At 36.3% G+C, this 12,479-nt stretch overlaps 2 protein-coding genes across 5 annotated transcripts in view; one reads left to right on the top strand and one right to left on the bottom strand.

Moving 5' to 3' along the window:
- The window catches only part of tnn (tenascin N), a 28,526-nt gene extending 26,764 nt beyond the window's left edge, over window positions 1–1,762 (top strand). For all 3 annotated transcript variants that reach the window (XM_027133417.2, XM_047822043.1, XM_027133407.2), the window contains one exon: window positions 877–1,762. In XM_027133417.2, the coding sequence (XP_026989218.1) occupies window positions 877–999 (123 nt within the window). In that variant the 3' untranslated portion in view covers window positions 1,000–1,762. The remainder of the gene's footprint in view (window positions 1–876) is intronic.
- A 1,196-nt stretch (window positions 1,763–2,958) lies between these two features.
- Window positions 2,959–6,296, bottom strand: LOC113634463 (uncharacterized protein KIAA0040). Of its 2 annotated transcripts, XM_027133444.2 has the most exons (3): window positions 6,052–6,295; window positions 4,655–4,704; window positions 2,959–4,164 (listed from the first exon to the last, which is right to left on the bottom strand). In XM_027133444.2, the coding sequence occupies exon 3, from the start codon at window positions 3,746–3,748 to the stop codon at window positions 3,422–3,424; it is 327 nt and encodes a 108-aa protein (XP_026989245.1). In that variant the 5' UTR covers window positions 3,749–4,164; window positions 4,655–4,704; window positions 6,052–6,295; the 3' UTR covers window positions 2,959–3,421. The 2 variants fall into 2 exon arrangements, with proteins under 2 accessions (XP_026989245.1, XP_026989238.1); XM_027133437.2 differs by lacking the exon at window positions 4,655–4,704 and having other exon boundaries at window positions 6,052–6,296.
- Between the last annotated feature and the right edge of the window lie 6,183 nt (window positions 6,297–12,479).

The following is a 12,479-nucleotide window of genomic DNA, read 5'->3' on the forward strand; positions in this document are numbered from 1 at the left end:
TACATTTCTGTTCAGTGTATATATATAAGTCTCAAGTGTTGTGGAACCTTGGCAATGTCTCATTGCAGCTATATCAGGGAGTCTGATTAGCCTGACTGTCTGCTCCCTGGACCTTTTCTGCTCTGGATTGTCACTGATTAATTAGGCCTGTTCTGAGACTATGTACTATGCTGCAAGAAATGAGAGCAACACCTTTCTGAGTGGGATGGACAACACCCTGCCCTTACAGTCCAGCTTTTGCACTCAAAAACGCTTCAATTATCTATAAAGCCCACATTGTTTTTGTGCACTCCCTTGACAGGAGATTAGTGACTGTAACTTGCATTGGGATTGAGCGAGGGCATATTATAGATCCAAACATCACCTTCACTAATATAAACACTTCTGCTGTGTTACTCTATGTAACCCCTTTAACTGATAAAGGCGTATATCACTAGCTCCTACATCAAAACTACCTAAGAATACTAAGCCTTACAGACTGTCCCCTACAGAAACTTACTTTTTTCTTGACATCCAAGATGTTTGAATGAAACAGCAGTTTTCAACTTCTTCCATTGCCCAATTGTCCAGTTCTGATGCTCACATGATCTCTGTACGCAGTGTACCAGTCTATGACTAAGCAGCAGGATGTATTGTGGATGCACTATGTGACAACTTTCTCTTATCAGTATAAACTTTTTTGGGATTGATCCAGATGGGCTAGTCTTTGCTCCTCAAGTGAATCAATGAACCTAACTGTCCTTACTTGCTACAACAGCTGTTCGCAACAGAAGCACCAGTTAGTTAAGAAATAAGTAAGCATGTGACCATGATTTTCACTTCCTGCTGAATTTCATTAGGAGACTAAATTTGAATTTTATGAACCTTACCTACTAGGGAGTGAACTGGGAGCCATGGAAGGGCCACCTCAAGTCCCTGGACTTTACAGAGATTAAGATCCGCCCAGTGAACACAGCTAGCCGGAAGGAAAGATCACTCAAGAGAAGAGAAGCTGCTTAGTGATCAAAATACTGCGGAGCAAAATAACATGATGAAAGTAGAACTTGTGAATAATCAACGTACCATATTATCACATTAATAAAAATATGAGTAAAAAGTATCCTTTTTACTGATTGCCGATAATGATACAGCCAGAGATGTAATTACAGATACTGTACAACTGCACAGCTTTATCGTACAAAAATGTTGAAAGGTCAAATGCAAAAAGAAACAAAATCAACATTTTTTTTTAATTATATTTGTCACATTTAGCAGTTTTGTACAGATAAGATTATGGCATCATTCCCTGAACAACTGTGGTATAGTTGGCCAATTTACTGGTAAGTGATATAGGCCTATAATTTAAAATTCACACCTTCTTGTTTATTTTATCACCTTTTCCTCATTTTACAATTATTCCAGTGTTCAATATTGATCTTTTCAGAATGTATGGAATGCTGTTTTTATATATTTGTGTGTGTTTTTTTTTAAGTATCTACTGCAATGATTACTCTTAAATGTTTGACCTAAATGGTGTATAGTATGTAATAGGCCAGTTATTTTAAAAGTACCATATAATATAAATCATATTAGGATATTTGTCATTATTAATGTGATGTCAAACTGTCAACTGATGCTCATCTTAGTGCCATGATGCATTATTAATATGGCAGAAAAATGGTGTGAGTTTCTCAAAAAGTGGCTTTGCATAAACTGTCTTAGCACAACATTTTGTAATAGCAATTGTGACTAAAACATAATAAAGAATATAAGTTCTCTGGAATAGGTTTCATGGTGTATGTTACTGGTAATATGCAGGGCATATGCAAGAAGAATAGGTTTTTTTTACATATTGAAGTTACTTCAGGTTAATTGAAGCCTCACATAGAATTCTTGTTGTTCAGTCCTGTTGCAGTGTATTGCTTTTCTAATGAATGTTACCTCTGACTGCTACAAAAAGCTACCCAGTGTTCTTCACATGTAAAGGCTGTTCAACATAGTAATAATGAATGGACTGCAGATATTAAAGGTAATTGTAAAAAAAAAATACTTTACACTCATGGATACATCAATATCTATACACCACTGTACCCCCATGTAAACAATCACCATAGTACAGACATGACATCACTTAAGTACAGACGTGGAAAAGAACCACAGGCTTCTATATGGGACAAAATCTAAAGCAGCAATGGCTGACAATGTCTAGGCAATTAATTTTTATATAAGGCTTCTCCCTACTTAGTTCTTACAGTAACATGATCTAAACCTGGAGGCAACCATAGCTGGGAGAAGCACATTAATTCAACAGCTATGTGGGATTATACTGTATATTGGGGTTTTATAAGGACTACAATCACCCCATTTTTATGTTGTGATAAAAGTGGAGAAATGACCAATTTGCAGCAGTTATATGATACAACAATATCAACATATAGACCATAGTCTCAGAGTATGCCAGCATTCATTTCTGTCATGTATCAGTTGCTACTATATAAAAACAACACTTAATAAAACTCTTGACCTGATATGCACGTTTGGTTTGTGCAGTGAAAGAAGCCAAATTGTAGTTGTATTAGAGTTACTTTACCAGCCTGGATTATTGCATCACAATAAGAAAAAATAAAAAGACTTCAAGAAAAAAGTAAAAGAGTTTCAGGGTGTTTGGAAATAGTCATTCACTCACTTACTGCCTGTGAATCTAAAGGAACAGATATTGTTATGGGTTCAGCTATTGTTCAGATGAAAAGGCAGTGAATAAAATAAGTGCACTTATGGTTATTAGGCCAATAGGATTCATTTGCAAAAATTGATGTGCTTAACTCTGAGGAGTTATATGAGAATATCCTGTACACATCTTACAGGAACACATTAAAGTGGAATCGTTATGATAGCAAGGAAAGTCTTTTATACATAATAGAAAATGAAAAAATACAGTACCTTTATTTTAATTTGGTTACACACAAGACACAGACACATTTATTTGCATTTATCAATAATATAGAAGAAAAAAACAAACAAACAAGCAAAAAAAAAAACATTCATAATCTTACAAATCTCAACACCTTTCTTTTTTTGAACAGTGAAAATGAATTGAGCAAAATATATTTAATATATCATTTTCACAGGGCATTTATTTCTTGCTTAACACAATTGCCTAACTTGAATGTTCAGGAAGCTCTTTTTTTCTTTTGTTCTGTCAGCAGTGTTGTATTTAGATATAGGAAAGGGAAGTCTACATCTATTGCACAAACGATTTAATTTGAGTCAAAGTTTAGGGCTTGGGAAAGTATGTTTTTCACCATTCACATCTTTTAAATGAGTAAATAACTTACATCTTCATTATTATAATACATACAGTTGGCTTGACTTACTAGTGAGTGATATATATTTGAGCTAGGCATATATAAATATCAAGACTTTGAAACAGATCATTTCCAGACTACACAATGGTAAGGACCAGTCTATCAGTAGTCATGGCATCCGTTTTGACTGAAATCCACAAGTCCTCCTCATTCTGGTCACCTTTCTTCTTTTTTTTCTTTTTCTTATCACCCTGTGTCAGTGTGTTAGAATCTCTACAACAGCAACAGTGGCACACACTGCAATGGGACGAGCAGCAGTGACAGCAAACAACAAGGGAGGTAACGAAAACAAGCAGAGGCAGCATAAGGAGCACAATAACACACACTGTGTTGTAAATGCCCTCGTTGTGTTTGGTGAGCAAAAGTGTCCCCAAATCATTGAAGAATTTAGTAATCGTCTCCATCTTGGTTCGACAAGATCCTTGTCTCTCAGGACATCCTATGTAGATACATCCTAACCATAAATACAATTTCTAGTAAATGGCCAGAAGGTTATACCACTTCTCTGAATTTCCGTAAGATCTCAGCTTTGTTTAGCACTGCAAACTTATTCCTTTCATGTATGTTCCTTTTAGCATTAATGAATGAGAGATGGCCAGCAGTCAACCAAATGCATATTCATCTCTGGCTGTTATGAATGCCAGAACATTTTTATGTGAAGTTTGTCTTTGAAATCACAGAAGTTCTGATGGGAAGGACAGTAGAAACAGTGGATGCGTTGTGTCCAGCTCAGAAACATGCAGAATCAAACTTCCACCTGCAGATTAGTCCCTTCTGCTTTGACTTTCCATGAAGTGGACGTGAGAGAACGCAGACCTTTCTGCAATGAGAAACGGGGGGGGTGGTTTAATATCTAACTTTTGCAATAGTGGTTTGCAAAAAGGAAATGATGTAAACAAATTAATATTCACACTAAGCAGGCTAAATCTAGAACGTCTTAGTGTATGTATTTGTGTATTGTATAAACACTTCTTTTTGAGTAGGGCATAAGTGATTTAAATAACTATAATAACAATACACATTTACAGTATGGTAATACATATGCAACATCATAAAATCCTCGCAATACATATATCCTGTACACAGATAGTTATTAATGTCTATTAAATAATTCAAGCCAAGCTTCTAATAGTGTAAGAAAGTAAATTCAGGTTAAACAAAATCACTTTAAAAAAGTACAATCCTCTTGGGAAATCACAGATATTTACAGTATGTCGCACAAACAGTTAGCAGTACATCCAGTAAATCACACTTCCTCTTGTCTTCATGATGTTGATAACTGTCAACTCTTACATTTAGTTTACACTTACAGGAATGGGTTTGAAAGCTCTATTCAAGGAGCAAACCACTCTGGACACCTCTGAAATAAATTAAAAAGGATCCATGAATATTAATAAGGGCAAGTCCTGATCTAGTTTATTCCCTTAAAGGGATAGAAGGTCATGATGGATTGTTATTCTTTTCTTTCATAAGACCAGTTTGTGTCATCAAATGTATGCATCTAATGTTTTAAAATATGCAATTGATTTTTTTCCCAATCTAAATTGTAATTTCTAGGTCAGGGATCATTGTTTACATCCTATTTACAAATTAATAATTTGCCTGGCCGCCCAATTTGTGTCATAGGTTACATCATACACCCTACCCTATTTTCCTATGACAACCAAAGAGTAAGACAAAAACATCTTAAAACAATAATAATAAGTATAAGTGCATTAGAATGCCAAAAAAAACTGTGCTTTTATAAATGTTCTATTTCACACCTCAATAGTTCAAGGTTTTTCAGAATAGTAAACAGGAAACCACACCTAAAGCCAGGTTGGGTAACTGTATCAGTCTTTATGTAATGTGTTCAATTAATGTCAGTTTTCTAGAGATGAAAATAATTGTATTATATCTCTGTTTTGACAGAATTAGAAATTACCTATAAACGTAATTTTTTATAAAGGGTGATCATCGTAATGTAGTAGAAATGGTATTGTTTCCTTAAGGCCGCTCTCTGTGTGGGGAAGACCAAACATCGATGAAGAAAATTCTTGCCACCACTTAGATTCAAACCCATCTGCTCACAGCTGTTTGGAGCTATGTTCATAAATGGCTAGCGTTATTCTGAAAGAATTACATCATTTGCTGCTCTTAAACCAATTAAGGCAATGTTTACACAAAGAGAAAAGGCTTTTGATTTACTGAGTTACAGTGAGTCAATTTATAAGTTGCCAGTTTGCATTTCTGATATTTTACTATTCATAATCTCCTTATTTGGTATGTAATCTTATATAAATTATTCAAATAATTTCTGTTTTCTTATTCTAAATTCTATGTTGGCAAATAACAGAAAGAAAGAAAAATATTTAAATATAATAGAAAGAAATATAATAGAAAGAATTAATATTTATGTAAATATTTAGCTTTATCCTAGTCACCTCATTCAATTACATATTTTTTTATCTACCTTTATCTATTATTTGCTACATGAGTTAAAAACTTAAAGTTAAAAAGTTTCTCACCACATTCACATATGTGACTTTATGAATGTGGTAACACTATATCTGTCACACAAGTGCAGTATTACAGAAAGTTGAACGGAAGCAGCATATGCTGAGAGAGCTACTCTCAAAGTGTTTGCATCTTGCTAAATGCTAAACACCACAATTGCAACAATTTATTTCTTAGGAAGCCACAAACACCATCAAAGCTTAACCCTTACCGTCTTTGTACACACAAGGTCCAGATGTTTTCCTTCTCGTTATACGACCCTCCTCAGATCCTGTTAATGCCGACACCATGAAAGGTTATCCTTTATCCACATGTTCACCTGACAACTGCGCAAGTTACCTCCTCTGCCTTCCTTTTGCTAAGAAAAGGCCTAGAGTGGAAGGAAAACTCCTGTGTCTTACATGCTCCTTTGCCTCACACTCTTGCATTCTTGTGGGTAGGTTCAACTACTCAACTACTCTGTGATGTCACTGTAGCAGAGTGGGAGGGCTGGAAGTAAAACTGTCACAATACAGTATATGCTCATGAACATGAACACACTCATAGGGAAAGTACAATAGCCAACATACATGTTTGCACAATAGAGGCAATAAAAATAAACTGAAACTGAAAGGCTCTTAAATTCCAGCTCATATAACTAGACACTAGCCATAAACTACTAAACATAAACATTTTTGATGGTTAAATAACTCCTACCCTCTTTAGACACAATGCAATGTGTAAACAATGACAAAAAAAACTTTTCTTCTAGACAATTTGCAAAGGTGGCATAAATTGATTTATCTGGAAACAGTATGACTTTTGACTTTAGTAAGCACAAATAAATTCATGCCAGTTTCTGTTTTAGTCAACCTTCATTATGATAAAAATAAGCTATCACAGCCGTTCACATTAAAGGTCACATTATACTTTAGGAGATAAAAATCTAATTTATTTCTGAAAATTCTGCTCAGCAAACTCTTTGTGATAAAGCCAGAAATGTATTATAAAGAGGTTAGAAGGTCAGTACAGGATTCCTTGACTTTACAGCCTATGTTTTAGATATTATGATGAACTAAATTTACAACCACTGCAATTCTGTTAATGCTAGAGGATGTTAGACATGTATGAGTATGAACTGCACTAATATTTCCCCAAGCCCTCTAAGACCAAGCCTATGTTAGATTTTACAAAGCCATGTGGTATATACAAAGGACCACATTGTTACAACAAAATGAAGCAAGCAGCCCTCCAGGAACTATTCTCTGAGCTGTTCTCCAGCCTGATTACATCCTGAAGGGCATTAAAAGCCCCACTGAATAACTCAATAAAAGAACATTTTGGAGCTCAGGATATTAGCTGCCCTTTTAGTGGAAAATAAATCACACAGGCACACTGTTTGGAGAAGCCAAATATAGCATGAGTTGTTGCTAACCAGCAGCAAACACGTGTGAGTCAGGCAAATGAAATGTACCAGCTTAGTACTGTGAAAGAGGGTGGAACTTGAGAAAACATCATACTTGCCATGAATAAATTTCTTTCTTTCTTTCTTTCTTTCTTTCTTTCTTTCTTTCTCTCTTTCTTAATTAATTAATTAATTAATTAAATATTTTATAATGTGTAATTATGTAGAATGGTGCTTTTATGTAGCAGGTTTTCTCATGGAATTGTGAAAACATACATTACAATGTCATGTCCTTGCTTCACCTCATATAGAGTAACAACAGTTTTCAGTTCAATTCAGTTCAGTTCAGTTCCAGTTCAGCTTATTTGTATAGCACCGTTAACAATTCACAATGTCTCAAAACAGCTTTATAAAAGCATAGAAACAGAATAAAAAAATGTTAAGATTTAAATTAAATTACTATTTATTTCTAACATATATCCTTAACATCTATCCCTAATGAAGAAACCTTGAGAGGAACCAGGCTCATAAATGAACATAATGCTCATTTGGGTGACACTGGAAATAATGTCAATGTAAACAATGTCCTTTCTATAACAGTTTGTAGTTAGTTAGTCCTCTGTTTCTTATTTGGGCTTTATATTAGTTGTAACTATCCGAATGCCACAGGGCCAATGGGTTATCAACAAAATGAATAGAAATTCAGTTTATTGTGAAAGACAAAGAAGAGAAGCACAACTTGCACTCTGACTTAATTTTGATTATTTATTATTTCTGTATACATGCCACTCTGGTGCTCCCAGTGTTCTGAGTTCCAAGTGTGAGCATTTCTTCTTTACATCTAATACAACCCTCCTCAGATCCTGTTAATGCTGACACCATGAAAGGTTATCCTTCATCCACATGTTCACCTGACTACTGTGGAAGTTCCCTCCTCTGCCTTCCTTTTGCTAAGAAAAGGCCTAGAGTGGAAGGAAAACTCCTGTGTCTTACAAGCTCCACTCTTGCATTCTTGTGGGTAAGTTATACACTCAACTACTCTGTGATGTCACTTTTACTTTTGGTACAAAGCCTTAAGAATATTCCAATTTTGATCATTTACTGTTTCTGTTACCTGAATTTGAACATTGTACATTATGAGTAAATCTTTGGAGAATATTTTAATACATACCAACTTTAAGTTTTTCCCACATCAATTTACTTTTGGTACAAAGCCTTTAGAAAATTTTATTTTGGGCTCTTATCAAAAGTACTTCCTGGACTGATACAATCGAGTATTACTAATGCCAGAACATGTTTATGTGCATAACACATTTCACATGGCTGCCAAGTTTGCTAGACCCGTGCTAGATATTCTCATTCTCTCTCTCTCATTCTCTCTCTCTCTCATTCTCTCTCTCTCGCTCGCTCTCTCTCTCTCTCATTCTCTCTCTCTCTCATTCTCTCTCTCGCTCACTGTTTCTCTCTCTCTCATTCTCTGTCTCTCTCATTCTCTCTCTCTCTCTCTCTCTCTCTCTCTCTCTCTCTCTCTCTCTCTCTCTCTCTCTCTCTCTCTCTCTGCCAAGTGTGAGCATACACTTCATACACATACAAGCGTGAGATATACACTATTTCCAGTCCAGTGTCACCCAGATGAGGATGAGGTTCACTTCTGGTTCCTCTCACTGTTTTTCTTGCCACTGTTGTCGCCGGCTTGCTCATTAGGATAGATGTTAGAGATATTTAGGAACTTAATTTTTAATCAGTTAGTTTTTTCTGTTTCTATACTTTTGTAAAGCTGATTTGAGACAATGTGAAATGCATAGGTTCTGTTTCAACAGAAGATGCAAAGTCTTTCTTCAAAGATGAACAAGTTAGATAGATAGATAGATAGATAGATAGATAGATAGATAGATAGATAGATAGATAGATAGAGAGAGAGAGAGTGGGAGAGTGGGAGAGAAGGAGAATGACAATGAGAGTGGAAGTGTATTTCAAGACCCCATAAATGGCTGAAAGACATTCAGATTCAAAACATATTATGGTGTACTTAGCCTGAAGGAGCTACACTGTGCTTGCACCATATGCTTTGTTATCTCTTGGACAAAAGGCTCAAAACCTGTTCAATGCAAGATGGTTCAAACACAAATGCTGCCTAGAAGCATCAGTTTCAACATGGCTGGGCAGCTCAGAAAGCCTCATTTGTACAGAGTGCCCTCTTTCTCAAGGCCATTTTTCTTCTATGTTGCCTTGTGTTCTACAAACTGCATTCAAGAAGCACACAAAGATTCATCAAAAGAATTATTATAAGACTATACAGAATGCAATATTTAAATACAAACTATTCACTTTTTTGTTTTTCTTTCTTATTTTGACAATAAAATATTAAGAAACCATAAATATTTGTAAACAGAGAAGAACTTCTCATGGAGTGACTGCTATAGCTACATATCTGAATGAACTTAAAATGAGCACTAAGTGTAGCAGGTAGATGTTTGGTCTGCTTACCTTTCAAATCTTAATTTGCCAAATCTGAAAACTGTCCAAATTATTGTATATTTTTTATATTATATTATATTTTTTTCTTGAAACACATCTTCAGATGCACCTGAACACATAATCAGTAATGTAACCTGAGGTAATCGTGTGTTTCGGGTCTTTCAACATCAGACACCCTCGCCCCGACGACCCAGCCACGGCTGATCAGACCGCGACTTGTGTTCAGGCAGCGCATGCTTGCCCCCATGGTGCTCCTCTATGGATCCAGAGCCATCTCAAGGCTTTCTCGGCTTCTTCGGTGATGTTCTTGATGGCCGTGCTCCTTGTTGTTCCTGCAATGCCCAGCACAGTAAAGGCTTTGTGGAGGGAGCGCCCCACAAATCCTCTGCAGCCAAACTCGATAGGCATGCATCTCGCCTTCTAGCCCTGTGCTCGGCAGTCTGTGACCAGATGTTCATATTTGGTCATCTTTCTTTCGTGGGCTTCTCCCAAGCGGTCCTCCCATGGCACAGTCAGCTCCATGATGATTATATTATTTTCTTGCTCTCTGAGACTAGAATATAATATGTATTACATTTATAAATTTACTTGCTTACTTTTCTAAAAACGTAATTCCTTTAAAAGATGAAATGATTATTTCTATTGAATACATTCAGGAGAATTACTGTATATTTACGTACGTACGTACGTACGTACGTACATACATACACACACGCACACACACACACACACACACACACACACACATACATACATACATACATACAGCTGCTGTGTTGGTGTGAAACATTCATTCATTCATTTTCTACCGCTTATCCGAACTTCTCGGGTCACGGGGAGCCTGTGCCTATCTCAGGCGTCATTGGGCATCAAGGCAGGATACACCCTGGACGGAGTGCCAACCCATCACAGGGCACACACACTCACTCTCATTCACTCACACACACACTACAGACAATTTTCCAGAGATGCCAATCAACCTACCATGCATGTCTTTGGACCGGGGGAGGAAACCGGAGTACCCAGAGGAAACCCCTGAGGCACGGGAGAACATGCAAACTCCCCACACACAAGGCGGAGGCAGGAATCAAACCCCCAACTCTGGAGGTGTGAGGCGAAGGTGCTAAACACTAAGCCACCGTGCCTCCATTGGTGTGAAACAAATTATTTATATTATTTCTGCTTATCATTTCCTTCCTTAAGTGTGTGAGGTAAGTTAGCAGTTCCTCTTACAAATCTAATCTTATCCTGTGATTCCGTAATAATTAGTAATTACCCTCCACTGTAATTACATATTCAAAGATATTTCATAAGGGTTGGCATGCTCTGCCACTGCTTATAAATACCCACTTACACCATATACCACTTTACATCCCTGTATGGGACTGTGGAGACCTGTAAAGCTCTTTCAGCAGCAGACAGCTATACCCTTAGTGTGGGAAGTAGTGCTACTGCAGGTCATTCATACCAGTGGCTGTCAGACTTTATAACACTGTGTTACAGTGATTACAATGATGTTATTGTGCAATATTATATAGTTTTATATAATTTCATTATTATTTTTAATATTGTTTTTTCCCCCTATATTAAGTCTTTAATACCTGCACTTTATCTGTCTGTGAGCTGCTGTGATAAGTGAATTTCCCCACTGTGGGATCAATAACATTTTCCTATCTCAAAATTTGAAGGAATATTAGCTGTGGTTTAAACTAGTATGTTTACAAAATAACAAAGGTACTTGAACAAAATTCTTTATTTTGCTCAAAACACTGTGATCAGAATTAGAGAACAGTAAATATTGTAAGACAAAATGAGATTACTAAAGAACTAAAATTTCCAACAATGTAGTAAAATTGGCAACAGTTCATTTTGGTGTCAGAAATCACACAGTGCACTACAGATTGCTGCATATGGGGCTGTGTAAACACAGAGCATTCCAGAACGTGACGTGAACGTTTTCAAGGTGTTGACTTGGCCTTAAAATTCCTCAGATTGCAAGCTGATTGAGCATCTGTGGGGTATGCTGTACAAACATGTCCAATATATCTTGGCCTATGCAAGAATAAGGAGACAAAGGAGACTGATATCACACTAACAAATAAGGGCAAGATTAAATGGTATCATAGGCCATTTACTGCAATCTTAAACTCTTCTTTTGATAGGCTTCCAGTTAACATAATGTGACTCATTTGAGCCCATATGAGTGCAATAATTTGAAAAGACACAATGCTTTGATGCAGTCAATACAATTTTTTTGCATCCAACATATAAACTTTGAGAACTAACTGTTTATTTTCTGTCTAATATATCCCAGGTCCCATTGTAATGTAATGTTATTATCCAATGTGCAATGTTATTAACTTCACACACAGTATAAACATTTTCTTTGGTAAAGGCACAGATTTGGAGGTTTGATAGGCAGAGAATGTTTTGGTAAACAGGAGATGACATGCATGGGTCCTACTTGTATTCTGTACATCACATTAAAGACTAGAGGAAAAGAGGATACCTAATATTTTCTCTCTATATATATATAGTCACTTGCTATCACTTGATACTCGTACAGATGATCCTTTTAAAACATGTAGTATGGCCTGACCAGATAGTATACAGTAGTGGAAAAGAAATGACTAATAATTGCAGTCTGTTTCCCAGACATGTCCGATGTCACTCTAAATAGAATGGGTTCCCTTTTGATTCTTGTTCCTCTTTGGGTCTTCGTTGTATTGAGTTATTTCTTGACATTTTCTTTCCTGTCTTGCCCCTTACAGGTAAAG

Source organism: Tachysurus fulvidraco, chromosome 1 (genome assembly GCF_022655615.1).
Source record: "Tachysurus fulvidraco isolate hzauxx_2018 chromosome 1, HZAU_PFXX_2.0, whole genome shotgun sequence".
Lineage (NCBI taxonomy): Eukaryota > Metazoa > Chordata > Actinopteri > Siluriformes > Bagridae > Tachysurus > Tachysurus fulvidraco.

Excerpts from the sequence above, each read along its gene's own strand:
- LOC113634463 (XM_027133437.2), bottom strand. The coding sequence starts at position 3,748 with ATGGAGACGATTACTAAATTCTTCAATGATTTGGGGACACTTTTGCTC.